Source organism: Pelodiscus sinensis, chromosome 1 (assembly GCF_049634645.1).
Source record: "Pelodiscus sinensis isolate JC-2024 chromosome 1, ASM4963464v1, whole genome shotgun sequence".
Classification (NCBI taxonomy): domain Eukaryota; kingdom Metazoa; phylum Chordata; order Testudines; family Trionychidae; genus Pelodiscus; species Pelodiscus sinensis.
The window spans coordinates 14433336-14457196 of NC_134711.1; the positions used below are offsets into that span (position 1 = coordinate 14433336).

The following is a 23861-nucleotide window of genomic DNA, read 5'->3' on the forward strand; positions in this document are numbered from 1 at the left end:
AGTAAATCCAAAGTAGCTCCATTATTTTTAGAATAGGAGTCTTGGTGATTTCAAGGGAGAAACTTCAGAGTCTCACCAGAGTCTAGTAGCAGAGATCAGACTCTGGACACAGGTAATGTACTTTGTAGGCTCACTAGTCTATTTTAAAAGTAAAACAAAACCCGCAAACCAAGGTCCATGATTTAACAGCTATCAAAATCCTAAAGACAAAGGCACTTGATACTGAAGGTACACGGTCTAAAACAGGGACGGGGAACCTTTTTTGGGTCACGGGCTGCTGACTCACAGAAAAATCAGTCAGGCCCCCCCCCCCCCACACAAGTGAAAAGAAAAAAACAAAAAAAAAAACCAAACCCCTCACTGCTGTGACCCCCCAACTGAGGAGAAAGACATTCCCTTCATTCCCATCGCACACTAGAGCCTAGAGGGGTCCAGGCTAGTAGATTTTGTGTGCTCCAGTCCCATGGGGGGACAGCATGGGGGCTGGAGTGCCAGCATGGACTTCCCAATGCTGGGGGGAGCCCCAAGTGTCAGAGGCTGGATCCAGGCAAACTGGAGGTCGCATCTAGCACCCGGGCCTTAGAATCTCCACCGCTGGTCTAAATGCTCTGTCATTGTAGTTTTCAACCCTCTCTTCCATACAAATATTCCTAGAGCAAGTAAGTCCAAAGCCATCTCTCAGCTGTATAAATTCTATGAAACAAGCGCAAAATATATCCTGCCTCCTTGTCAGACTTTACTTGTTTTGTATGTTATCCCTTGGAAGAAAAGACATTATTATTCCATAACACTCTGGGTATTTCTGGACATACTGTTTATCAGGAAACTGAAAGGGGTTAGGTCAATGAGACACTTTAATGTACCATTAAATTTGATGTCTCTTTCCGGATTATTAGCCTCTCGCTTTGAATAGGAAATTGTGGTTTACTTACAAACACATCCATTAGCAGGTGCTCCAGCGTAACTTCAATGTCTTCTAGTTTAGCTGCTAAAGTCATTGTGAAGGCAAATGTTAGTTTGGGTCCAGCAACCAGAAGATCTCTCAAGAGTCCCAATACAAAGTGTCTATCTCTGAAGTGATCTCTTCAACGATAACAAATATGTTGTTTACAGATAAAGAAAAAACAGTGAAATAAACCATAACATCTGAGCCTGGGTAACTCTCAGATTCAGGGCTGCCAAACCTGAAACCTGTACTCACTCTGCTGACAGAGAGACCCAGGATTATTCCACAGGTGGAAAGCAAAAGTCCATACGTGTGGTCTCCCTTTTAGAACTTCACCGACAGACGTGCAGTGCTGCATCTGGGAGAGCACAACCGAATGAGACGCACCCAGAGAGCAAGCAACAGCGAGTAAGGGGAATAAATTGCCTTTGACTCGGACTGGTATTTATAGGACGACACGGTTTTGACTCCACTCCATTTCTCTGTTCATTTCTGACCTTTCACAAATGGCTCAGGACACTGGAACGTATTGTAAAACGGGGGCAGTAGGTCTCGCAGAAGTTGGCTGTGACCCGCGCCGGGCCAATTCACACAAGCACGCCATCAATAGTCCTTTGTCAGAGTGTATCAAGCTCTGTACTGTAGCTGGGGACAGAGGGGAGCACAGATGTGTAAAACACAAGGAAACGAAAGTTGTTTAGATACAAGTTTTTCCCTAGGAATATTATTACATACGCTAACCCACTTCTAAAAGGACCAAAATAGAGGCGAAGCCATGGTCCTTGTTCAAGCTAGGGATGAACGGGAATAACCTAAAATGATCTCCCAGGATTCGAGCTCGCTACATGCTGAGCACCCCCAAATCTTTCTGCAGCCACTTTGGATCCTGGAAGGTTTTGAGGGTCTTTACTAGCTGCCTAATGCCATTAAACCCATGGACTTTATTGGGGAGCTGAGTGCTCAGAATTTTGCAACCCTTGGGCCCGTCAGGCAGGGCTGGATTAACTGTTCTGGGGGCCTGGTGCTAGTAGATTTTGGGGTTGAGGTGCAGGGTCTGGGCAGGAGGGAGGATGCCGGAGCAGGATGGGAGTGTGGGGTCTGGGCAGGAGGTACTAAGCAGGAGGTAGAGTGCAGGACAGGACTGGTGTGCAGCTGCAGGGTATGGATGGGAGACAGGGTGCAGGAGCAGGCTGGGGATGGGTGTGCAGGGTCTCAGAGGGGGAAAGGGTGCAGGAGGGGGCAGGGAATTGGAACACTTACCTGGAGTAACTGGGGGGAGGAGCGAACACATGGCTCTGTGCGATTCCTGGCCAACAGGCATGTCAGGAGTGGAGCTGCTGGTGAGCGCTGCTAACAGCAATGCACATGGCTCCAGCGGGGGGTGGGAGAAGGGAGAATGGCAGCATGCAGAGCTGCGTCCCCCGTGCCAGGCAGAGCTGCAGCACCCAGGGGCTTTAGAGGCTGCATCCCTTGGGCAAAGTGGGTGCCCCTAAACCCAGGATGCAGCCCTGACAGTTCCTTTCATAATCCAGCCCTGACATTAGGAGTCCAGGGCGCTGAGTGGTTTCCAGGTTAGAGTCTCATTTTTGATGTGATTTAAAAAACAAAACCAAGTCTGGAGCATGAGCCTAATGACTGGCCACCTCCCTGTTTCTCTGGGAGCCTGCTCCTGCTCCCATCTCAGTCAGTGGTGATGCAATCCTACTCAGGGAGCACTTTTCACCTGTCAATCTCAGATTGCTCTGCAAAGGAGGGAAAGGATCAGTGGGCCTGATCCAATGTAAATTCAATCAGTGAAAGTAGGTCTAATGATTTCAGTGGGTGCAGGATTGGGTCCATGACCCCTGTTTTACAGATGAGAAAACTGAGGCACAGGTAGGTAGAGCTCGGAACAAGACTTAGGTCTCTTGACTCTCCACTTATCTATCCCCTATTCACTGAACTGCACTGTCTCCCTTTGACACAAATGGCAGCACAATCAGTCTATATTTGGCTCTTTCAAACCCCTGTTTGTTTTAAATCTACTCAGACTCACTGATATCTTTTAAGTGGTCTTTCATGTGGCGTATTTCAGAATTTTAAAAAACGAAGAGGCTTGACCAAAGAATTCAGAAACAGAAGCTCAACATAATCTATAAAAGGGAGAAATGGAGTCAGTCAATACATGCTTCCGCCAACTTGCGATGCGATCGGTTCCGGAGATAGGGTCGCAAGTCGGGGGCGTTGTAACTCGAGTCCACATTTGCGACAGGCATTGTATGCCAAGGACGTAAGTCAGGGAATTGCAGGGCCAAGGACGTAAGTCGGGGAATTTCAGCCCCTTCCACACTTACAGAAAATGTCGTAAGTGCGGGGGGGTCATACAGCGGGCTGTCGTAAAGCGGGGGCCTCCTGTATGCGTCAGTGGGACATTCATTCATAAATTCCATCTAAATGTTCTCAGAGTTATAGCTGAAATCACATTTTCAGACATCTAGGACAGGCATGCGAACAGGATCTGACTCTGATGGGACACTTTACTAGACATCAGCATGATAGACCATTCGGGGCATGATGGATGGTTTCAATAGCAAAGATGGGTGTGTAATATGTTTTCCTGATGGACAAACTTGAATACAGACAAGCTCCCATAACCAGAAAATGGGCTAGCCTCTCCAGAAATAGACTCTGTGTCAGAGGAAACATCTTTAGCATAGCAGCTGCCTTCCGTAGCCTGTTCATCATGTATCTGCCACCCTTTTGTTAAAATGTTAATGAATTATGTAATTTCACTGACCTGGACAGAGCAGGTTTCTTAATTAGCAAAATATCAAACAAAAAAATGGTGAGGAACAGACTGGAGATTGCAAAATCTCAAAGAACCACAATCCAAAGTACAGTCTGGTCTTTCAGTCCAGTGCTAGAAATCTCATAAAAGCTGAACTTTGAAAAGAGCCAATCTTACAGATGCTAACCAGCATATGGCTTGCTACCAGGAGGAGTCATGTTCATGTTTATTGGGACCACATTTAAAGCACTATGCTCAGTAGAATGTATTTGTAGCATTGGGTCCCACAAGAGCATTGGTCCTTTAGAACTGCTGTGAGCCCTCTACTCCGGGTGAGGTCAATGAGAGCTGAAGGTACCCAGAATCTCACAGCTTTGCCACCTTGCAAGGTCAGACCCTGAGCTCAAAGTCAAAATCCCAGCATTTCTGTAGCTCATCCATCAATACTCAAGGACTAACAATTCTGGGGCCGTGGACTACAGAGGAACTGAGTCAACTCCCAGTCTCAAAATGAACATTGATTTGGTCCAATGCAGCAATTCTGAAAGACTTACTTAGTTTCCCCCTGCAAGCTCTTCTGCAAACACTGACTAATTAATGGCAATTAGACTGACATGGGGTTAAAGTCATCCTTGGTGTCATGCCCCTGGAAACCAGTGACACTCCACCAGGAATGAATCATACATTTGTTCACCTTAAAACTAATGCGAGTATCTGACTAGACTGGCTAACAGAAGAACTTTCATTGCAGTGGAACAAGTGATTTCTTCTATATTTAGCACACAATAACTATCTGTTAAATACAGAAGTACTAATTTATAGATTCTCTTCTATAGAACGCCTTGACGTGATGGTACAGCATTTTGTTCAGGGCAAAATTAGATGGAACATGTAAACAGTGTCTTTTTACTCTTCCTATAGCTGCATTATAATATCGGCCAAAGAGATTAAACAACCAGAGATGTCTTCCAGGGCTCAAAATGAATTTCCTATCTGACAGAATCAATAAGATAAACACAGGCTCCTTTTTCTATTCACAAGGATGAATTTCAAAATTTCAAAACTAATAGACAGTGTCAGGCACAAATAAGGGAAGAATAGGATGATGGGAACCCATAATGACTTCTCTGCTTCTCTCTTGGTAGCCACCTGTCACTAACATGGCCACATGCTCCACCAGCTAGAGCAACGAAGTATTTCTGGCCTCTAAAGTAAGGTGAGCAGAATAATTTATGTGGCCTGCATGTTCCATTATCACACTCAGCGATACAATAAACTTTGTAATTAAAGATATTTATTAATCCATAACTGGTTGTATTACCAATACAGTACGGTAATATAAACAAATCTTTGTTTAGATGGTGCGAGCCTGACAGAACACAGATCAGCTCCCACTATTCTCCACAGGGCATGCGAAAGGAGCCTGTCCTCGGTTACTCTCAGAGGAAGCTGCTAGGCCATTAACACATTTGAAGATCTGGCTCTGGCCTTCAAAGAGTGACCTTTTCCCAGGAGTGAAGTCTCCACATCTCTTCACCTTAGGGTTGCCAGATGGTTGAAACAAAAATACCAAACATCCCCCACCCTCCAAAAAAAACACCAGGAAAAAATTCTGTTGAAGGAAAAAAAAAAAGGGGGGGGGGGAGGACCAAAATGTTGAACAAAAAAAAAAAAAAAAAAAATTAAAATAAAACAGCATTAAAACAGCATGTTCCCTTTAAGAGCGAGTACAGGGATAGGAACAGGGGAGCGGTTGAGCACTAAGACCCAGGGGAGTCATTGCGTCCCCTTGGTCTTTTTGCCGGCAGCCATTTTGTGCCGGCAGCCTAGCAGAACCAGATAAGCATGGGGGCTGGGGTCCAAGCCTGAGCCCAAGTCAGCTGGCACCATCAGCCTTTGCTTTTTCATTACAGAATAGATATGCCCAGAGAGACAGGCCTAAGGTGTGGCGGGATGTCATAAAGGAAGATAAGCTAGCGTGTGGAGTAATAGATGCTCTGGCACCACTTTGGAGGGTGAGAACGTGTGGAATGGACCCCATTTGATGGGACGAAGGCAAGAAAGACGAAGAAAGATCCATCTGTCTCCCGCACCTCCAGATGGGACCATGCAGAGGGAAAATTATTCTGACCTTAGCAGCATGTCACCTTAGCTCTGACTGACTGCATCACTATAGGCATGGGGGGGTGACAAAAGGGACACAAACAATGGTATTAAGGTTGGGGAGGGGATTAAATTAATTACACGAGCCACTAAGAGGTGGCTAAAACCCTCCTTCCACATGGCAAGAAAAAGGCTGTAGAGATAATGTGTTATTCTCGAGAGGACCTGAAATCTATGATGCATTGGAATTGTAGAGTCCAACATGTAGAAAACCCAGTTAAAAACCAACTTAGTTATCAGTCACCGCTCCTGCCACAGGATGGGATCACTCTTATTTCACATGCTGCTTGGGTTCACCGCGATGGCCATTCACAGTATAGTAAACTGAAGAAGGAGTGTGGAAGTCTTACTGCTGACCGCTCACCCGCAGTAGGATTGACATGACTCCAGAACAGTGAAAAATGCAGCTTCCACATGACAACAGGATGAATGTTTTTATAAGAATCTTTCCAAATGGGAAGCACTGGCAGGCCTGAGATATTACCAAAAAGAAAAGCGATGACCCACACGGAGTTACCCTCTCAAGTTTAGCCACAATAGTCACTCAAGCTTTTAACAGCCTTGAAATACTTGTCTTCTCTCTCCTAGGAGCTTAGACCTGGGGAATCTGAGCTCTGCTCTGCACCCAGAAAACAGCTCTCTCCAACAACGACCCACAGGGAACAGTCCATGTCCATGACTTTGCTAAGACTGCCAGAGGGTGTGCTAATTGTCAGGGTAATTATTTTGAGATATGGATATCTGGCTATCTGGGCAGAGGCCACCTGTTCATTTCACATACAATGTTTCACTGAGCATGGCTGCCTGCAGAGGTTTTTTAAAAGCAGGAATGAAAACACCACCCCACTGGCGACATCCACCGTTTTGGCCCATCCACATCATCAGCCCCATTCTCCAATGTACATTTGGTTGGATCAACCTTTCAGGATTAAAATGCCACAGGGTAACTAACACTACTGAGTGATATCATACCAGTAGCTCCATCTGTGAGAACAGGCAGTTCTGACGGAAGCTGGAGGAAGCTCAGAACCTTTGAAAACCAGGTCACTTCCACTGAGATGTCTAATAAGGTCCGAGCTGCCTAATGGTAGCCCACATAAGTTTGATAACAGCGACCATAATTTCTACTTTATTTTGGTTGGACTTCTATGTCCCCTCACCTCATGCCCTAGCATAAGTGCTACTGTCTCCTTTCTCTTCTGTATCTGTTCTTTTTTCCTCCTGCTTTCCTTTACTCTTTCCCCCTACCCTCTGATTCCCTTTTGCTCATTGTATTAAGACATGTGCTTGCTTCCTACTTCTGGGAAGCTTCCATTCCCACTCTCATAGACTATAAGATTGGACACGATGTTCCCGCTACTCTTTTCCATCCATGTGCAGATATTTTCCATCCATGTACAGAATATTTTATGTGCACAAAGGCATGTGCAATTGTGCACCACTCTAGAAACAAAAAGCCTAGCTGTAGGGGCTCTGCTAATCATCCGGGTAGTGTCTGAACCTCCTGATTGGCTGCACAAGCATACAGCTTACAGCTAACACTGGTTAGACAGGACCATCGCAATCACCTAGTATGTCTACACTGCAACACTATTTTGAAATAACTAGCGCTATTCCAAAATCATTTAGTCTGCATCTATACAGCAGGCAGTTATTTCGAAATAGTGTCAACAATACTGTCAAGCTGAAGGACTTCTTACTCTGAGTCCTGTAACCCTCATTGTACGAGAAATAAGGTAAGTTGGAGGAAGAGTGCTCCATTTCCAAGTAACTGCTGTGTAGATTCTCCCTATTTCGAAATAAACTATTTCAAAATAAGATACGTAACTAACGTAGCTCAGTTTGCATACCTTATTTCGAATTAATTCCTGCAGTGTAGATGCACGCCTAATCTGATCTCTCACCCACCCACTCCTATAACAGACCCCTAACCTCTGGCTGAGTTAGTGAAGTCCTCAAATGATGGGTGAAGGACTTCATTCCCTAGTATGGCTACACTACCACCCTAGTTCGAACTAGGGTGGTTAATATAGGCAACCAGAGTTGCAAATGAAGCCCGGGATTTGAATTTCCCAGGCTTCATTTGCATGTTGCCGGGCGCCGCCATTTTTAAATGTCCGCTAGTTCCACGAGGAGTACAGGTAGCCTAATCCGAACTACCTAGTTCATGCCACGTGTAGCCACAGGCACGGAGTCCGAACTAGCGGACATTTAAAAATGGCGGCGCCTGGCAACATGCAAATGAAGCCCGGGAAATTCAAATCCCGGGCTTCATTTGCAACTCCGGTTGCCTACATTAACCACCCTAGTTCGAACTAGGGTCGTAGTGTAGACATACCCTAGAAGACTAAATGCAGATCAGGATGAAAGATTGACAGAGGGTGCTCCAGTGATTGTGATATCTAGTCATTAATGCTTTCATGACTACACTGAGGCTATGTCTACACTGCAGGCTTCTTGCACAAGAGCGCGTCCACACTGCAAAAAAGTGATGCGCTTTTGTACAAGAAAGTGTCCAAACTGCATGGATGCTCTCTCGCAAGAAAGCTCTGATTGCCATTAACAGAATGGCCACAAGGGCACCTGTACTTCTTTTGATAGGCTGTTTTTCCGCAAAAAAAACCCTGTTTCCCATCCACACACATCTTTTTGTGCAAGAGCTCTTGTGCAAAAAGGGATTATTCCTCGTAGAAAGAGGAATATCTATCCCGCAAAACCCCCTCTGTTCTGTCAATTCACTGTAAATTTTCTTGAGCAAAAACTTGCTTTAGGTGTGGACGCTCTGTGAGTTTTTATACAAAAACAGCTGTTTGTGCGCAAAAGCTCTGCAGTGTAGACATAGCCTGAGTGTTGAACGAGCAGATTTCTGGACTACAAGTCTTTGGTACTGTTCACCTGCACTCTGAATTAAGCACCACCACAGGAACAGAGAAAGAAGATGATGGGGCTTTCCAGAAACCAAGGACAGCTTTCCTCCAGAAGACATGGGCTTAATGTCATCTAGATCAAGACTCATGCATTTTTCAGTGCTCTTCTTCCTTCCATCCTTCCCAACCCCTGGAATACTCTAGCCTAGAGGTCTGGCTCCCATGTCAGGACACCTACAGCCTTTATAGCACTGACATTGGTTTTGCTGTGGAATCTTGTTGTACTAAGACATTACTAACAGTATGATTTATTATATTTTCTGATCTTATACACCAGCAGATTCACAAGTCAATGTTTTGTTTGATTTGACACCAATTTATGAAAAATCATAAATGTCTTATTGATCTCTCTTCTATTTCTCTTCTCAAGGTGACCAGTTAGCTATGGCACCATAACAAAGGAGACTTTACATCTAAATGTGTTGATAATGTTTACTGAGAAATCACCCCATCGCTCAGTCATTCAGGTAAAAATCTACAACACCAAGGTATGTCTATTATTCTACTTGCTGGCATTCCTCTTCAGCTTTTTCCATTATTGCAGCAAATAAATTACCTTATTCAAATGACTGAAATTTGACTGAGCCTGTATGAGATTGGGTTTATAATGGACCATTAATTTTATGCATTTTTGGCTCTGTACTGCTATGCTGGTTTGGCACATCACTTTCATTTGTCTGAACTGGGTTCTACCACAAACTTCACTGTCAAGAGAGCTGGCTTATCATAAAGATGGGTGCACAACTAAAACCCCACATTCAAAATATTCTGATGTCCAATCTGCATTCACATGTCCCAGTTGGACTCTCCCTTACGTTCCTGTCCCCAAACTTAAAAACCTGAGTCAAGATCCAGAATGTTTGCAGTGTGAGCTCATAGTGAACAGATGTTATAATGGGTTAATTTTAGCTGCCAATCCATCTCCCCCTGCAGTCCACTGACTTTAGTGGCAGGTGGATCATGTTCATAATTTCAACTGAGCGTTGCTCGAGTGAAATTCCCCGGCTGTAATAATGTCGAGTTAAACATTGACAAGCTGAAGTGCAGTGATGCGAAGATGAAGCCATTGCACTATGCAAATTAATAGGATGTTAATTTGTTCAGGAGAAGAACATCAATAGGAAGCACAGAGTATGTTTCTGGGCTGGAGTTTGATGAGGAAATTTGGAGCTCTGTATGTAATAAGGACAGGATGAAATATGTTTTTATGAGTTGTACTGATACTCAAAGTCTCTTCTCCATAGGGTGAGCAGACAGCAAGGGCTCGTCTAGACTACACAGAAGATTCAAAAGAGGATATGCAAATTCTCCAGGATTTGCATACCTTCTTCTGATCTCACTTTTGAAAGTGAAAGTAGTTGGGACGCGGCTTTTTCGGCAATCCCCTCCTTTTTCGAAAAGCTGCATAAACCTCATTTTTTGAGGAAAAGCAGCTTTCCGAAAAAGGGGGGGAGGTTGCTGAAAAAGCTGCATCCTGACTACTTTCCCTTTCAAAAGTGGAGCTCCGCTTTCGAAAGTGAGATTGGAAGAAGCTTTGCAATTTGTGGAATTTGCATATCCTCTTTCAAATTTTCTGCATAGTCTAGATATAGCCCCAGTGTGAAAAATTGGGACAGGTGGTGAGAAGTAATAGCTTCCTATAGAAGACAAACCCCCTAAATATTGGGACATCTGGTCACCTTACTTCTCTAGAATAAGAACATACAGTATTTGCAATTAATTAGCTTTTACAGAGGGGACTAGGTGTACCAGTGCAGCACTGAAATATTACTCTCCGTAAACCACCAGGGACACCCACTCTAAGGTCCCAGCTCTTCAGCCGCACCTCTTGAGTAAAGACCCATGTCTCTCTCTCTCCTGACAAGGAGTTTTCTAGGCTGCACAATTCTCTGTCTGTACTGGTGTAGGCAAGGTATGAATCAATGCTTCCATTGCAGCCAGCTGAAACGGGAAAGAAATCCTAGGTATGGTTATGCTCACTCAGTTGCTTAGCCCTACAAGATATTCAACTGTTATGTAAACACAGTTCACGCTGGAATAGGAAAGAAATCCTAGGTGTGGTTATGTAAACACAGTTCACTCAGTTGCTTAGGCCTGATAGATAGTCAATTGTTAGAATGGTATTTTGCCTATTGTAACCAATTTGGCTGTTGTGGGGTTACAAACTGTGTTAACCTTAAATACAGGAATTATAAGCTATGACCACCAATGCTTGCCGTTATTGGGAATGCAGAAAAGCAGACTGTTTAAAACTCGGTTCAAAGGCAAGAAACTGTCAATGTAAAGAATCTTGGACAGACAAGGACTCCCCTTCCAAACTTTGTGAAGTCAAACTGGAGAGAAGGGCAGAGCTCTGAACCAGCAGGCTACATGCCCTCCAGACATGAGCTGTAAGACTGGTTCAACCTGTTTCTCTTCCCTACCCCTGTTCTAATGATAGAACTAAAACAGAATGGTATTCCAGTGCTGAAATCTTTTGGCTGGACTGTGCTGTGGGCCAAGAGGTGAAATCACCGAGAAACTGAAATCACTAGATTTGGCCCAGACCCAAATCCATCACAAGGCTGGAGCAGTGGCTGGGGGGCAGGCAACCGGCAAGAGCAGTTGACAGGCTGCTGGTGGGAGCAGCACTAAGGTGGCATTGCCCCACGCTCCAAGAGGGGAGATGTCATGGTGATGTACCTATGGGCTCTGGGTCGGCACTGACCAGACAGAGCAGTGAGTGGGGTGTTTGAAGTGGGGGAAAACCACAGTATATGAATTGGAGGTTTGACTAAAGAGCTGTAAGCAAAAGACTCTACCCTGCGGACTCTAGAAATGGTACCTTCCTGATGGGTTTTCTTTGTTCATGTGTGTTCCTGTAGGTTGATGCTAGATTACTATTATTAAACAGACTCTTTCTATCTCTGACTCAGTGCTTGCGAGAGGGGAAGAATTGTCTCTAAAGACAGCCAGTGGTTAGGTTGCAATTTTCCCAGTTTACTGGCTGGGGGCTCGAGCCACATTGGTTACCTTGTTACAGAACCTCCCTAGATACTGAACCTAGCTCTTCTGGCAGCTGACTCCTACCGGCACAAGGGTTATACTGGGGTATTCCCAAAAAGCCAGGTTTCCTAGCCCAGCATCTATTCTTTACTTTCTTACTGAAGGCTGTGCATCAGGCCTGCTGATGGGGGAAAGCAAAGAGGGTGGTTACCCCTAGGCCCGGCCAATCAAAGGGCTCTGTGGCTCCCAGCCATCGCTGCTCTTGCAGTAGCAGGAATCCCAAGCTCTTTAAATTGCCACCGGAGCACCGCACTGCAAACTCCTTGCAGCTTTGAGGGGAGGCAGCTGTGGCAGGCTGCCTGCACCGGCCATGCCCCTTCTGTGCAAGGTCCCTCCCCTTCCAGGACACAGATCTGCCCCCCACACCTTGCCCAGGGGCCCACAGAGACTGTTGGCTTCCCTCCTATGAGCAGTGTGATTGCTAGCAGCTTTCAGGTACCACACAGCCTCTTCTGAGCAAACATATTTATTCTTAAATGAAAATATATAAAAACCAATAAATGTTCCTGTACGCCTGCTAAAAGCTGACTAGAGGTCATCTGTCAGTCTTATGGGGCCTCAGTAGGTCAAAGCCCTTTAAACCATTCCATGGAAGGAGGCTGTTGTACGGTCTCTTTCCTGGCTATTTATCCAAAAAGTCCTTTCTTTGGCTGGTGGAGAATCCAGCCGGAACCAGAAAAAGTGAGCCTCGAGGTGATGGTGGTACTTCTCTGGAGGTGTTACAACTCCAATGAGATTGCCTAATCATCCCTAACCTTCCTAAATTCCTAGAGATATAGTGGTCACCCTCCCCCATGGAGGGCAATCCCTGTCCCAAAGTAATACATACATTTAATACAGTAAGATCTCCCAGAAGTTTTACAAGAAAAATTCCATCCCTATTTACAGATGGAGAAACTGAGGCAACAAGGGGTTCATTGCTCAGGACCATATACGAAATCAATAGCATAGCCTCATTTGCAGATTAACTTCTGTGCTTTAACCACTAGACATCACTTCCTTCCCAGACCATACTTCCTCCCCTGTTTCCCTTCTATTACCATTTACTCTGAAAGCTAATCAAAGATTCAATGGACACAAATCAGATATCCATAAAGGGAACATACAGAAACCTATTGGTGAACACTTTAATTTGCCTGGTCATTCATTAAGAAATCTTCAAGTTTCTGTTTTATTACAGACCAATTCCACGAGCCAAATACACAGGGAAGGGTTGGAACTATAATTCATTCACAAGTTTAATTCACGTGCCAATGGTTTGAGTCAAGATATGGGATGGCTGAGACATTATCAACCAACCAACAATGAAGGTGCCAGTGATTCTTTGTCCGTGTAGATTCTGGTGTTAGTACTCTTCCTCTCTAATTGCTAACTAATGGTCCTTATCTGCTTCTTTTAACTATCCAGTTTTTAGGTGCTTATAGATAGTTTTGCCTGTTACATACCTGCTTGGTTTTCCCTTTAATATTTATATATCCACTGCCTCTTTTTTTCCTCCCTCCACCCTCCCTTCTCCCCAATTTAGTTTCGTTCTGGACATACATACTCCGGTCATTTGAAGAAGTGGGCTGTGCCCACAAAAGCTCATGATACCATCTACATGTTTTGTTAGTCTTTAAAGTGCTATCATACTATTTGTCGTTTTTTTAAATTTATCCTGTACAGACTAACTTGGCTACCCCTCTGAAGCTTCTAATGTGAGTGTTATTCTTGTGGGAAGGAAGGTTTCCCCCTCCCCACTGGTTTTATCACACTGTGCTTGTATTTGTTGGTTCTCTCAGGCTGCGTCTACACAGCACCCTAAACTCAAAATAAGATATACAGTTTGTGCTACGCAAATTGCTTATTTCTAATCTATTTCGAAATAGCTTATTTTCAAATTTGGTGCATCTACACAGCATCAAATTTTGAAATAATGTTCTATCCCATAACCCTCATGCAATGAGGTTTACTGGGATGGTGAAATAGAACGCCCGTTATTGTGTAGCCAGGCGGTAGCTATTTTGGGATACCTCTGCAGTGTAGACGTACCCTCAGTGAACAATGGATTTTTAGCATATGGGACTTAGCAGTTTTTGGAAAAGGGTCCCTATGACGGGTTGAATTTTAAATCGATGTATAAAACAACTTATTGAGGACAACAGTTACCAAGTTTGCTCTCTCTTATTGTAGTTTTACACTGGGTTAACTCTATTGTAAATGGTGGAGTTATTCCCAATTTAGCCTGGCGTAAGAAAGATCAGAATAAAAGGACCAAGTGACCAACTTCTCTCTCCCGCCCTCTCGCTCAGTTGTGTGCCCTGAAATTCTGTGAGAAAGTACTGCAGAACATTTCTGCTTTATTCAAACAAAACAGAGCTCTTACTGTCCCCAAAAAATTCTTCAAAGGGTTTTATTTATGACAATCTCCTCACACATTGCGCTTCAGAAGTTTGGCTTTGACACAGGATTTTATTCGCATGCTTTGGGAATCACATCTCAAATTCTGCCCCTCTCTCCGCCTGTGTAACTCCTGAGCTGCTCCGTTGACTTCAGTGGGGTCACTTGGGGTTTGCACTGGAGTATTTGAGAGCAGAATCTGGTCTTTTGTCTCCTAGATTATTTCGATGCCCCAGAATTTTGGCTACAGATGAAGCTCCTTTTATAATTTGGAACCAGATGTTGACAGCAGCTATTCAGATATATTCATTTATTAATTCCTGGCTAGATAAGTATAATTCCATCCCAGCCAGTCTGTAAAAGTCTCATAAAAACTAGTTTCAGCTCCTTACATGTTATTTTGAAATTACACCACATATATATTTCCCCAATCCTGCTATAACTGGAAGCAGTAACTCAATGCCTTCTGTATATCAATTCCTATCAGGCCCGCTGATGGGGGACAGAGGGCAGAGTTGCCCCAGGGCCTGGTGATTCAAAAGGGCCTGGTGCCTCTGTCCCTTTAAATTGCCACCAGAGCATGGTGCTAAACACAGTGCTCCAGGAAACCATGAGGGATGCCTATTGGGGTCCTGGCATGGTGTTCTCTGGATGACACAGTCCTGCCCCTTCCGCCTGAGGTCCCATCCTTTCCAGGAGTGCAAAGCCACCCTTCCACCTTGCTGGAGAGTCTTTTGACGTGCCTGACTCCAATATTTTCTTCCCTCTCTTAGGATACATCTACACTACAGCATGGAGCAATGCTCTGAGATTGATCTACCGGTAGTTAATTTAGCGGGTCTAGTTAAGACCCACCAAACTAACTGCAGATCATTCTCCTGTCAACCCGGTTACCCTACCCCAGACAAGAAGAGTAAGGGAAGTCAACAGGAGAGTTTTCCCTCATCAATCCCCTGCTCTGTAGAGCCTGCAGTAACTTGACTTCACGTTATTCATGTAGCTGGAGTTGCACAACTTAAGTTGACTGATTCTTGTAGTGTAGCTGTAGTCTCATTCATTCTTTACTGATTTCTGCTCAGTTAGAAAGGACAATGAATGGCAAGAAAGAGCAGGGAAAAAGCATTCAAAAATATCGCAAATCAGCTCTCAAAAACATTAACTTTACTTAAAACCAGGGCATAAATACCCTGGTTTGAAGTTTTTCTTTGCTTTCTGGTCTCAGAACCTTTAAGTTACTCTTGGGTCACATTTTCAAGCTTTTTACTCTAATAAGGAGGGCTAGAAGCTTTTTCCCCTTTCTTCATCTAAAAAGAGCCAAGAGTCTCTTATGCTCCCCTAGCTCCAGGAGCTGGGTCTTAAGAAATACAAATAGTGTGAGTCACAATCATTGGCAACAATGACAAGAACCAGAAAATGGATCAACCCACAAATTGACTAGAAACAAAAATGAAAGTGACTAGACTCTTTTCAGTGACCAAAACTGACATGTAAAGTTTAAAGATATGCCAGAATATAAAGAAATGGCACACAGATGTGGCTATACAGGACTTGTATCCCAGACAGTTCTTGGAATGTCACCTTTACAACCCATCCTACAGCTGGCATTCACTTTGGGTATGTCTACACTACAGTGTTATTTCGAAATAGCTTATTTCGAAATAACGCGTCTAGACACAAAATGCATTTCGAAATAGTGTTTTGCTATTTCGAAATAGCACGTCCATACTGATAGGACACTGAATTGCATTTAAGGCTGGCCGGAGCCAGTTCTGACAGGGCATCAGGAGTTACCTTGTGTGGCTGCTGCCTGAGACTATCTGAGACCTGTGCTTAAAGGGAACCCCATGGACAGCTGGTTCTAAGGTTTCCCTGCTTGCTTGCCTACCTTGCTAAAGGGACAGCAAAGCATTTTTTTTTTCTGTGTGCTCTGGTGCCCTCACTCAGGACACCACAGCACTCTGCAGCATGGAGCCGGAGCCACCCCTGGGCACTCTGATGCTTCTCCTGGACATGTTGCTGCGAGCCTGGCAGCATGTTCTGCAGGCAGTAACAGTCTCCCTGGTATGCCCCACTGGGGGCTTGTGCCTCATTCCTCCCTCATGTCCTTCCACTTACCCCTCCCTAACCCCCCTTCCTGCTGTACAATAAAAGACACATGTGTTCATTACAACAAAGCCTCTTTATTGAACAAAACTGGGGGGAGGGGAATGAAACTGAGGTGACACTGGGGAAAGAAGGTGGGAGAGGGGAGGAGGGAGGGTGGGAGAGGAGAGAGGGAAACCTGGGAGGAGGGAGCTGGCAGGGGGAGGCAAGGGGAGGAAGGGGAAGGAGAAGCTCAGGGCTGGGGTCTTGCCGGCCTAACTGTCTCCCAGCACCATCGGTGCGGGGGTCTTGGCATCCCTGAGGGTGTGGGGAGGAAGAAGCTGGAGGGAGAGAACCCTTGCAGGGTTGAATCCAGAATTAGTAGCCCCATTGTAGCTCATTGCAGAGAATCAAGTAGGTAGTACTGGTCAGTTTCCACTGCAAATAACATTTGTGGGGGCGGAGCATGTAAAGATTCCTCCACAACCCTAATCCGTACTCGAAAGCTTAGTAGTAATAGGATGGAATTCAATTTTTATGCTTTGCAAATAAATCATAACCCTAAATAAATGTGTTTCCTCTTAATTGCAAGCACAACAAAATCCTAGCTTTCATTCCTTCCTCCATCCTGGCTTGTCATTTCATCCAGTCATTCAGAGTTTAGCAGGTTGGATGTCACAAGCCTGTAAGCTACTTTCCACCTCCCCTTTCATCCCATATGAAAACACTCAGCCATCTGGTACTGTACAGTCATGTGCTTGGATCCATTTGCCCAGGCTTTCTGCCTCTATGCTGTGTGCCGCATCCCTGCTTCTTGCCTCATCTTTGTTCTCTTTGAGAGCAAAGTAGCCATGCAAGAAGAGTCTCTGTCCTGTCTCCTCTCTCTTCTTCTATGAATTCAATAGGAAAAAAGAGGAAGGTGCTTCCAGGGATTCCAGAAATAAAAATAATGTTCCCTGTACAGAGTGAGAGAGCGTTTTGTGCTCCCAGGTAGCCTTGACAGATCCATCATAAAGCACTTAGTTATAAAACCCTTAGGCCTTGGTAAAAGACTTCACGTCTCACTCAGCCATTGATGCAGTTCTGAAAAATCTAGTTGCTGGGAGTGACAAAGAGCAAAAGGTAATGAGCCTCTCTGGAGAGGTTTTAGGCACTTACTGGAAGAGTTAGAAGCAGAGGCCTTTAAAATGAAGACATCTTTTTCTATAGATCAGGCTGGTTACAATTCTGTATTTTAGTTAATATTCATATGCAAGAACCACGGCAATTTATATTGCAGCTGAGGCAGAAGGTGAACAACCCAGAACCTGAATTTCTTCAGCAATGAAATATTAGTAGAAGATCTACATGTTCTTAATTAAAAGAAAGCCCAGCAGAAGTTGGTAATCAGAAGTCTTTCCCAAGCTGCTCCACAAACTCTTTCCATCTCTTGCAGACAGGCAAACTCAAAACACTCTTTGAACCACCACAGAGAGACGTGTCAGGGGTTCAAGCACAAACGACTTAACTCTTTCCAGCTAGGTGACCACCAGCTAACAGAATAGGGTGTTGCAAGCAGAAAATCCCAGTCTGTTACCAAAGTAATCTTTGATTTCTGCATGCTGTCAGTAGTAAATGGGGGGGGGGGGGGGGAGGAGGGAGTCCGTCCTGATGAGTAATACTAAAGGAACTTTACAAAGCACCAGGCCATATCTGAATTCTATTTAAAAGCAAGGAGAGAAGCAAAACCCTGCACAAATGTAATAGAGGAAGTCCCAAAGAGCTATTCTCCAAAAACTAAGGGATCGACACAGGATGAGGGTAACTGACAGAAATATATATATATTTTTTTCTTCACTCAGCGCACAGTCAACCTGTGGAACTCCTTGCCAGAGGATGTGGTGAAAGCTAGAACTTTAACAGGGTTCAAAAAAGAGCTAGATAGATTCATGGAGTTTAGGTCCATCAGTGGCTATTAGCCAGGATGGGTAGGAATGGTGTCCCTAGCCTCTGTTTCTCTGGAAGTGGGTGACAGGGGAGGGATCACGTGAGGATTACCTGTTGTGATCCCTCCCTCTGGGGCATCTGGTATTGGCCACTGACAGGATACTGGGCTAGATGAACCTTAGGTCTGACCCAGTATGGCCGTTCTTATATTCTTATAGATTTTAATACCTATATATTGTTTCCCTATTTTAGATAAAGTGCCAACTAGCCTCATTCTGCCTTGAATCCTGCTGACATAAATAGGTCGGCTTCATATTGTGCTATTTTCATAAGAAGTGCTGAACAAGAGGGCTGGAATTGACTTGATTAATTATGCACTTTACATTATTACGTTAAATAGTTTGTTTTTATGGGATGAGTGAGCATATACAGAACAACTTATTTCTCCAGTATTTGCCGTCTGCATTCATCAGCAACATACGGTTACATTTTCCTGTAAAGTTCATCTCACCTTGCTTTTAAATCATATACAGATTTTCAGATAATGTAAATGGCAACACTGACTTCATATGAGACAGAGATCTCCAAGGGTACGTCTACACTAGCCCCCTACATCGATCTAGGGAGGCTAATGAGGGCGACCGGAATTGCAAATCAAGCCCGGGATTTAAATATCCCACGCTTGATTTGCATGTTCCCGGCTGGTCGCCATTTTAGAAATTGACTAGCCCGAAGTAACTGCCCGCATCTACACGCGACAGTGAAACAGGATTCCGATTTAAAGCCCCTAATTCGAATTAGCTGGTAAACCTCACTGCAGGAGGAATACCAGCTAATTCGAGTTAGGGCTTTAAATTGGAATCCGATTTCACTGCCACGTGTAGACGTGGGCAGTTACTTCGGGCTAGTCAATTTCTAAAATGGCGACCAGCCGGGAACATGCAAATCAAGCGCGGGATATTTAAATCCTGGGCTTGATTTGCAATTCCGGTCGCCTCATTAGATCGATCTAGGGGGCTAGTGTAGACATACCCCAAGAGCTCCAGCAAGGTGAGTTAGAATTTTCTCCCATTATTCACACAGGGTAAACTGAAGCATGGGATAGTTATGGAACTTGTCCGGGATCTCACAGGATGTCAGTGGAACAATTGGAAACAGAACCACAGATTCCTGAATTACAGTCCATGGGGCTATGCTGCATTCTTTAGACCCAAACCAGAAAAATCAGAAATCTCCCTAAATCTCTCCAACCATGTTTTGTTCAGCTTTCACAAACCTATTTCAGGTCTCTCCCCACACAGCTGTTGCAGACCCATAGCTCTATTCTATTGCTGCCACAGCAGCAGATCCCTCTGAAAGCTACCAACATCACTGCTTCACCCAATCGGAGTTCAAAGTGGGGAGGGCTGTGGGAAACGTTGTCCTCAGACCACCAGGTTTTCATTGGTTGCTGTTTCTCATCAGACCACTCCTGAGAGCAGACAGCAGCTTCCCTTTCCTCTTCAGGAGCTTGACCCTGAAAATGTAAGTAAGGAGGGGCAGCATGAGGGGGAGGAGAGGCAATAGACAGGGAAACAGAGTGGAGAGAAAAGCACCTCATATCACATCGCTGTAAATGCAACAGTCCTTGAGGACTAGTTCCATGATGGCTAATACAAGCGGTGTCTACTGATACTGGTGATTGTATAGTGTGAATGAAAAAGGACACAGATCCAAACTGTATATAATCAAATTGAGAGAGAGAGAGAGAGAGATCAGGAGAGAGGGAGTGATGGGCAGGATTAACTCATGGGCCATCCCCTACTCCTTTCAAATCACGTCACACGAGCCTGAGATTGCAGCTAAACAATCACCTGAAGAGTCAGAAAGATCCTCAGATGTAAACCCCCACAAAAAAGCACAGTATTAGTTATTGACCATTACCCCAGTCACCAGTGAAACATGAATGACACATTCTAGCTTTTTCTGACGTAGGCTCAAAGTAATGACTGGGTATGCTGGTTCAGGAGAAATGAGAAAAGACTCCCTCATGTTCACAGGGCTCCTTTTATTAGGAGAGGTGGAAACAACCCCCCTTTTGGAGGTTTTGTAATATAGATATTCTCACCCCGCTTTCTGACAGAGATGGAAAGAGGATAAGCAGGTGATCCCATGTGAAAGCTGGTTGTCCAGTGTTCGGACTGATTGGATCAGCTGCTGAACTTCTAGGTGATCCTCAGACACAAACAAAGTGTGACCCTGGCTGCCCATTCTTAGCTATGACGGTTGTATCTCTTATAACCAGCCTCATCGCAAGAGGGTGCTGAGAACCAACATCTCCCAAGGATGTCAATGGAGATGCTCAGCACAGCATCAGGCTGTCGCTGTGTAAAGTTGCTAGTGGATGCAAGGCTGCTAAGACACCCCAAGTGACTAGTGCAAAGAGCAGCGCTGGAGAATTAATAGGAGGCACTTTTCCCTCTGAGGCATCATTGAGCCAGTCCACCCACAGGACAGCAAGCGGCTCTGGGCTGCAGAGGGTGCCCTCTTTCAGATGGGACATAAAGCTGAGCCTGTGACCATTGGGAGTCATTAAAAGTCTCATGACTCTTTCTGAAAGTGCTGGAGAGTTACCGTTGGTGTCCTGGTCAAGTTCTACACTGGGTAATTATTTCCTGCCAACTCACATTTCCCCTACAGTGATAATTGGATGCTGTGTCATGCCTCTCTTCCCTTCCGCACTTAGCTGTTGCCCTGGCTTGACTCTGCACTGTTAAACATCTATTACGGTCCACCTTAGAGGTGGCTGCATTTCAGTAGTGGGAAGGGACCAGATTCTGAAAGGTATTTAGGTGCTTAATGATACGGATATGGATCACTCATCTTTTACAGGAGTGTTGTGAGGCTTGCTTACCATTTCTCAAATACTTTGAGATCCATGGACAAAAGCTAATGCTCGTTAAGCACTTTCTGGTCATTACTACTCCTGAGGGTTTTAAGATGAAGTATCACAGTCTATGGAAAATGTTGATTTGTCCAGTTTTCAAAAGAAACACTGTGAATATCTTTTCCATGGATCAGAGAAAATTCACTCTACAGTTACACATACAATGCATCGCATGGCACATGCATGTCACTTCCATCAATTCTTTATTTTTAAAACTGCTCCCCTCGTCACCTTTCATACCTCGCTATATGAAAACTTCTAGAAGAGGGGCACAGCTAAGCTCGACTGAGCGCCTCCAGTGTTACCATGCCAGCTTCAGAAAAGAATTACATGCCTTTATAAACATAAATCAGAGCTGGACGTTCAGCCTGCTAGAGGACAAGTGTATTTTATGTACTTGACCTGTAGGCAGGGTTCACGTCAGTGTGGACCTGGTGTAATCCTGCTTTATCAGCTGGAAAGACAAGTTCATCAACTATATATTACATTTACACTCCAAGCCCCCATGAAAAAGGTCTCAGTGCAGAAATACAAGAACAGACATTTAAAAAAATCCTCTGCTGAAATGACAGCTCTTCCTCCAAACATCCCCTCCATCGTCTCTTCAAAAAGGTATTTTTGAATGTCTTTTTAAGGGTTCAGAGGTAGCCATGTTAGTCTGTTTCATCAAATACAACAAGGAGTCCAGTGGCACCTTAGAGACTAATAATTTTATTAGGGCATAAGCTTTGGAGAACTACAGCTTACTTCATCTGATGCATGAAGTGCAAGAAAAAGAAACAGATAGTGGGGATACAGTGTGTTAGGGTACGTCTAGACTACATGCCTCTGGTGACAGAGGCATGTAGATTAGGGTACCGGACATAGTAAAATGAAGCGGCGATTATTTAAATCGCCGCTTCATTTTACTATGTCCGGTACCCTAATCTACATGCCTCTGTCGCCAGAGGCATGTAGTCTAGACGTACCCTTACTTTGGAGCTAATTCAGTCAGTGTGGATGAGCATAAGAATAGGGTTGCCAGATAGTTTCAACAAAAATACCGGACACACTTGACATTACATTACAAACTACATTACATCGTACTTAGAAAATGCCAGACATTTATATTTTCTCAATTTGTTTCCGGAACAGAAATCTCAAATACTGCACTGTCCAGTTCAAAACCAGACACCTGGCAACCCTAGATAAGAATATCTAAAGTGGAAAATTACTTACTGTAAGGAGAGAGTCATTCCCAGTCCCCATTCAGACCCATTATTCTGTTGCGTAGAGACAGTCCAGTTTGTTCAATGTACATGGCAGAGGGACATTGCTGGCGCATGATGACATATATCACATTAGTCGATGTGCAGGAGAATGAGCCTTAGATGGTATGGCTGATGTGGTTAGGTCCTATGATGGTGTCACTAAGGGTACGTCTACATAGTAGGGCTAAAGCCGAAATAAGCTATGCAACTTGAGCTAAGTCAATTGCGTAGCTTAAGTAGAAATAGCTTATTTCAGCTTTTGGTGCTATCTACACAGCAGGAAGTCTGAGGAAGACCACTCTTCCTCTAACTTCCCTTACTCCTCATATAATGAGAGTTACAGGAGTTGCAGTAAGAAGTCCTCCAGCTCGATGTTATTTTGACGTTGTATTGAAATAACTGCTTGTAGTGCAGACGCAGACTATGTTATTTCAGAATACCACTAGTTATTCTGAAATAACACTGCTGTGTAGACATAGCCTAGGATAGATGTGTGGACAAAGTTGACAAGTTGGTCTCTCTCTACGCAGCAGAATAAATGGACACAAATCAGACATCAAGAACAGTAACATACAAAACCCAGATGGAGAACATTTTAACCTCCCTGAACACAGTTAGTCTTGAAAGTAGCCATCCTCAACAAACAAACAAACAAACAAACAAACAAACAAACACAACCTTAAAAAACTGGCTACAACGTGAAACTGCTGAGTTGGAATTCATATGCAAATATGATTCCATCAGAATGAAGCTGATGTAACACTCCCATCTCTGTATCCTTATTGTCTGTTTCTTTTTCTTTTATTTGGCTGTGTCTAGACTGGCCAGTTTTTCTGGAAAATCAGCCGCTTTTCTGGAAAAACTTGCCAGCTGTCTACACTGGCACTTGAATTTCCGCAAAAGCACTGACTTCCTACTGTAAGAAATCAGTGCTTCTTGCAGAAATACTATTCTGCTCCCATTCAGGCAAAAGTCCCCTTTGCGCAAAGCTTTTGCGCAAAAGGGCCAGTGTAGACAGCTCAGATTTGTTTTCCGCAAAAAAAGCCCCGATCGTGAAAATGGCGATGGGGGCTTTTTTGCAGAAAAGTGCGTCTAGATTGGCACGGATGCTTTTCCGCAAAAAGTGCTTTTGCGGAAAAGCGTCCGTGCCAATCTAGACGCTCTGTTCCGAAAATGCTTTTAATGGAAAACTTTTCTGTTAAAAGCATTTCCGGAAAATCATGCCAATCTAGACGCAGCCAGCGTGTATCTGATGAAGTGAGTTGCAACGTACGAAAGCTTATGCCATAATAAAACTGTTACTCTTTAAGGTGCCACTGGACTCCTTGTTGTTTTTTTAAAGGGTGATGTACTGGTGGGAAGAGAGGGGTCGGTAGGGTGTCATTTGCACAGCCTTCCACTTCTATGATTTTATCTCCTTCGGAAAGCAATGCAAGTCAGCCACTTTCTT

General features: G+C 44.3%; 1 protein-coding gene across 3 annotated transcripts in view; it reads right to left on the reverse strand.

The window, feature by feature from the left end:
* Positions 1-23861, reverse strand: part of FRMD4A (FERM domain containing 4A) — a 567858-nt gene that overhangs the window by 345978 nt on the left and 198019 nt on the right. Inside the window, exon 1 of one of the 3 annotated variants that reach the window (XM_075926044.1) lies at positions 933-1325. The exons of the other annotated variants lie outside the window; for them this stretch is intronic. Coding sequence (XP_075782159.1) covers positions 933-998 — 66 coding nt within the window. The 5' untranslated portion in view covers positions 999-1325. Of the gene's footprint in view, positions 1-932; positions 1326-23861 lie in introns of those variants that run through there. 3 annotated transcript variants of the gene reach the window in all.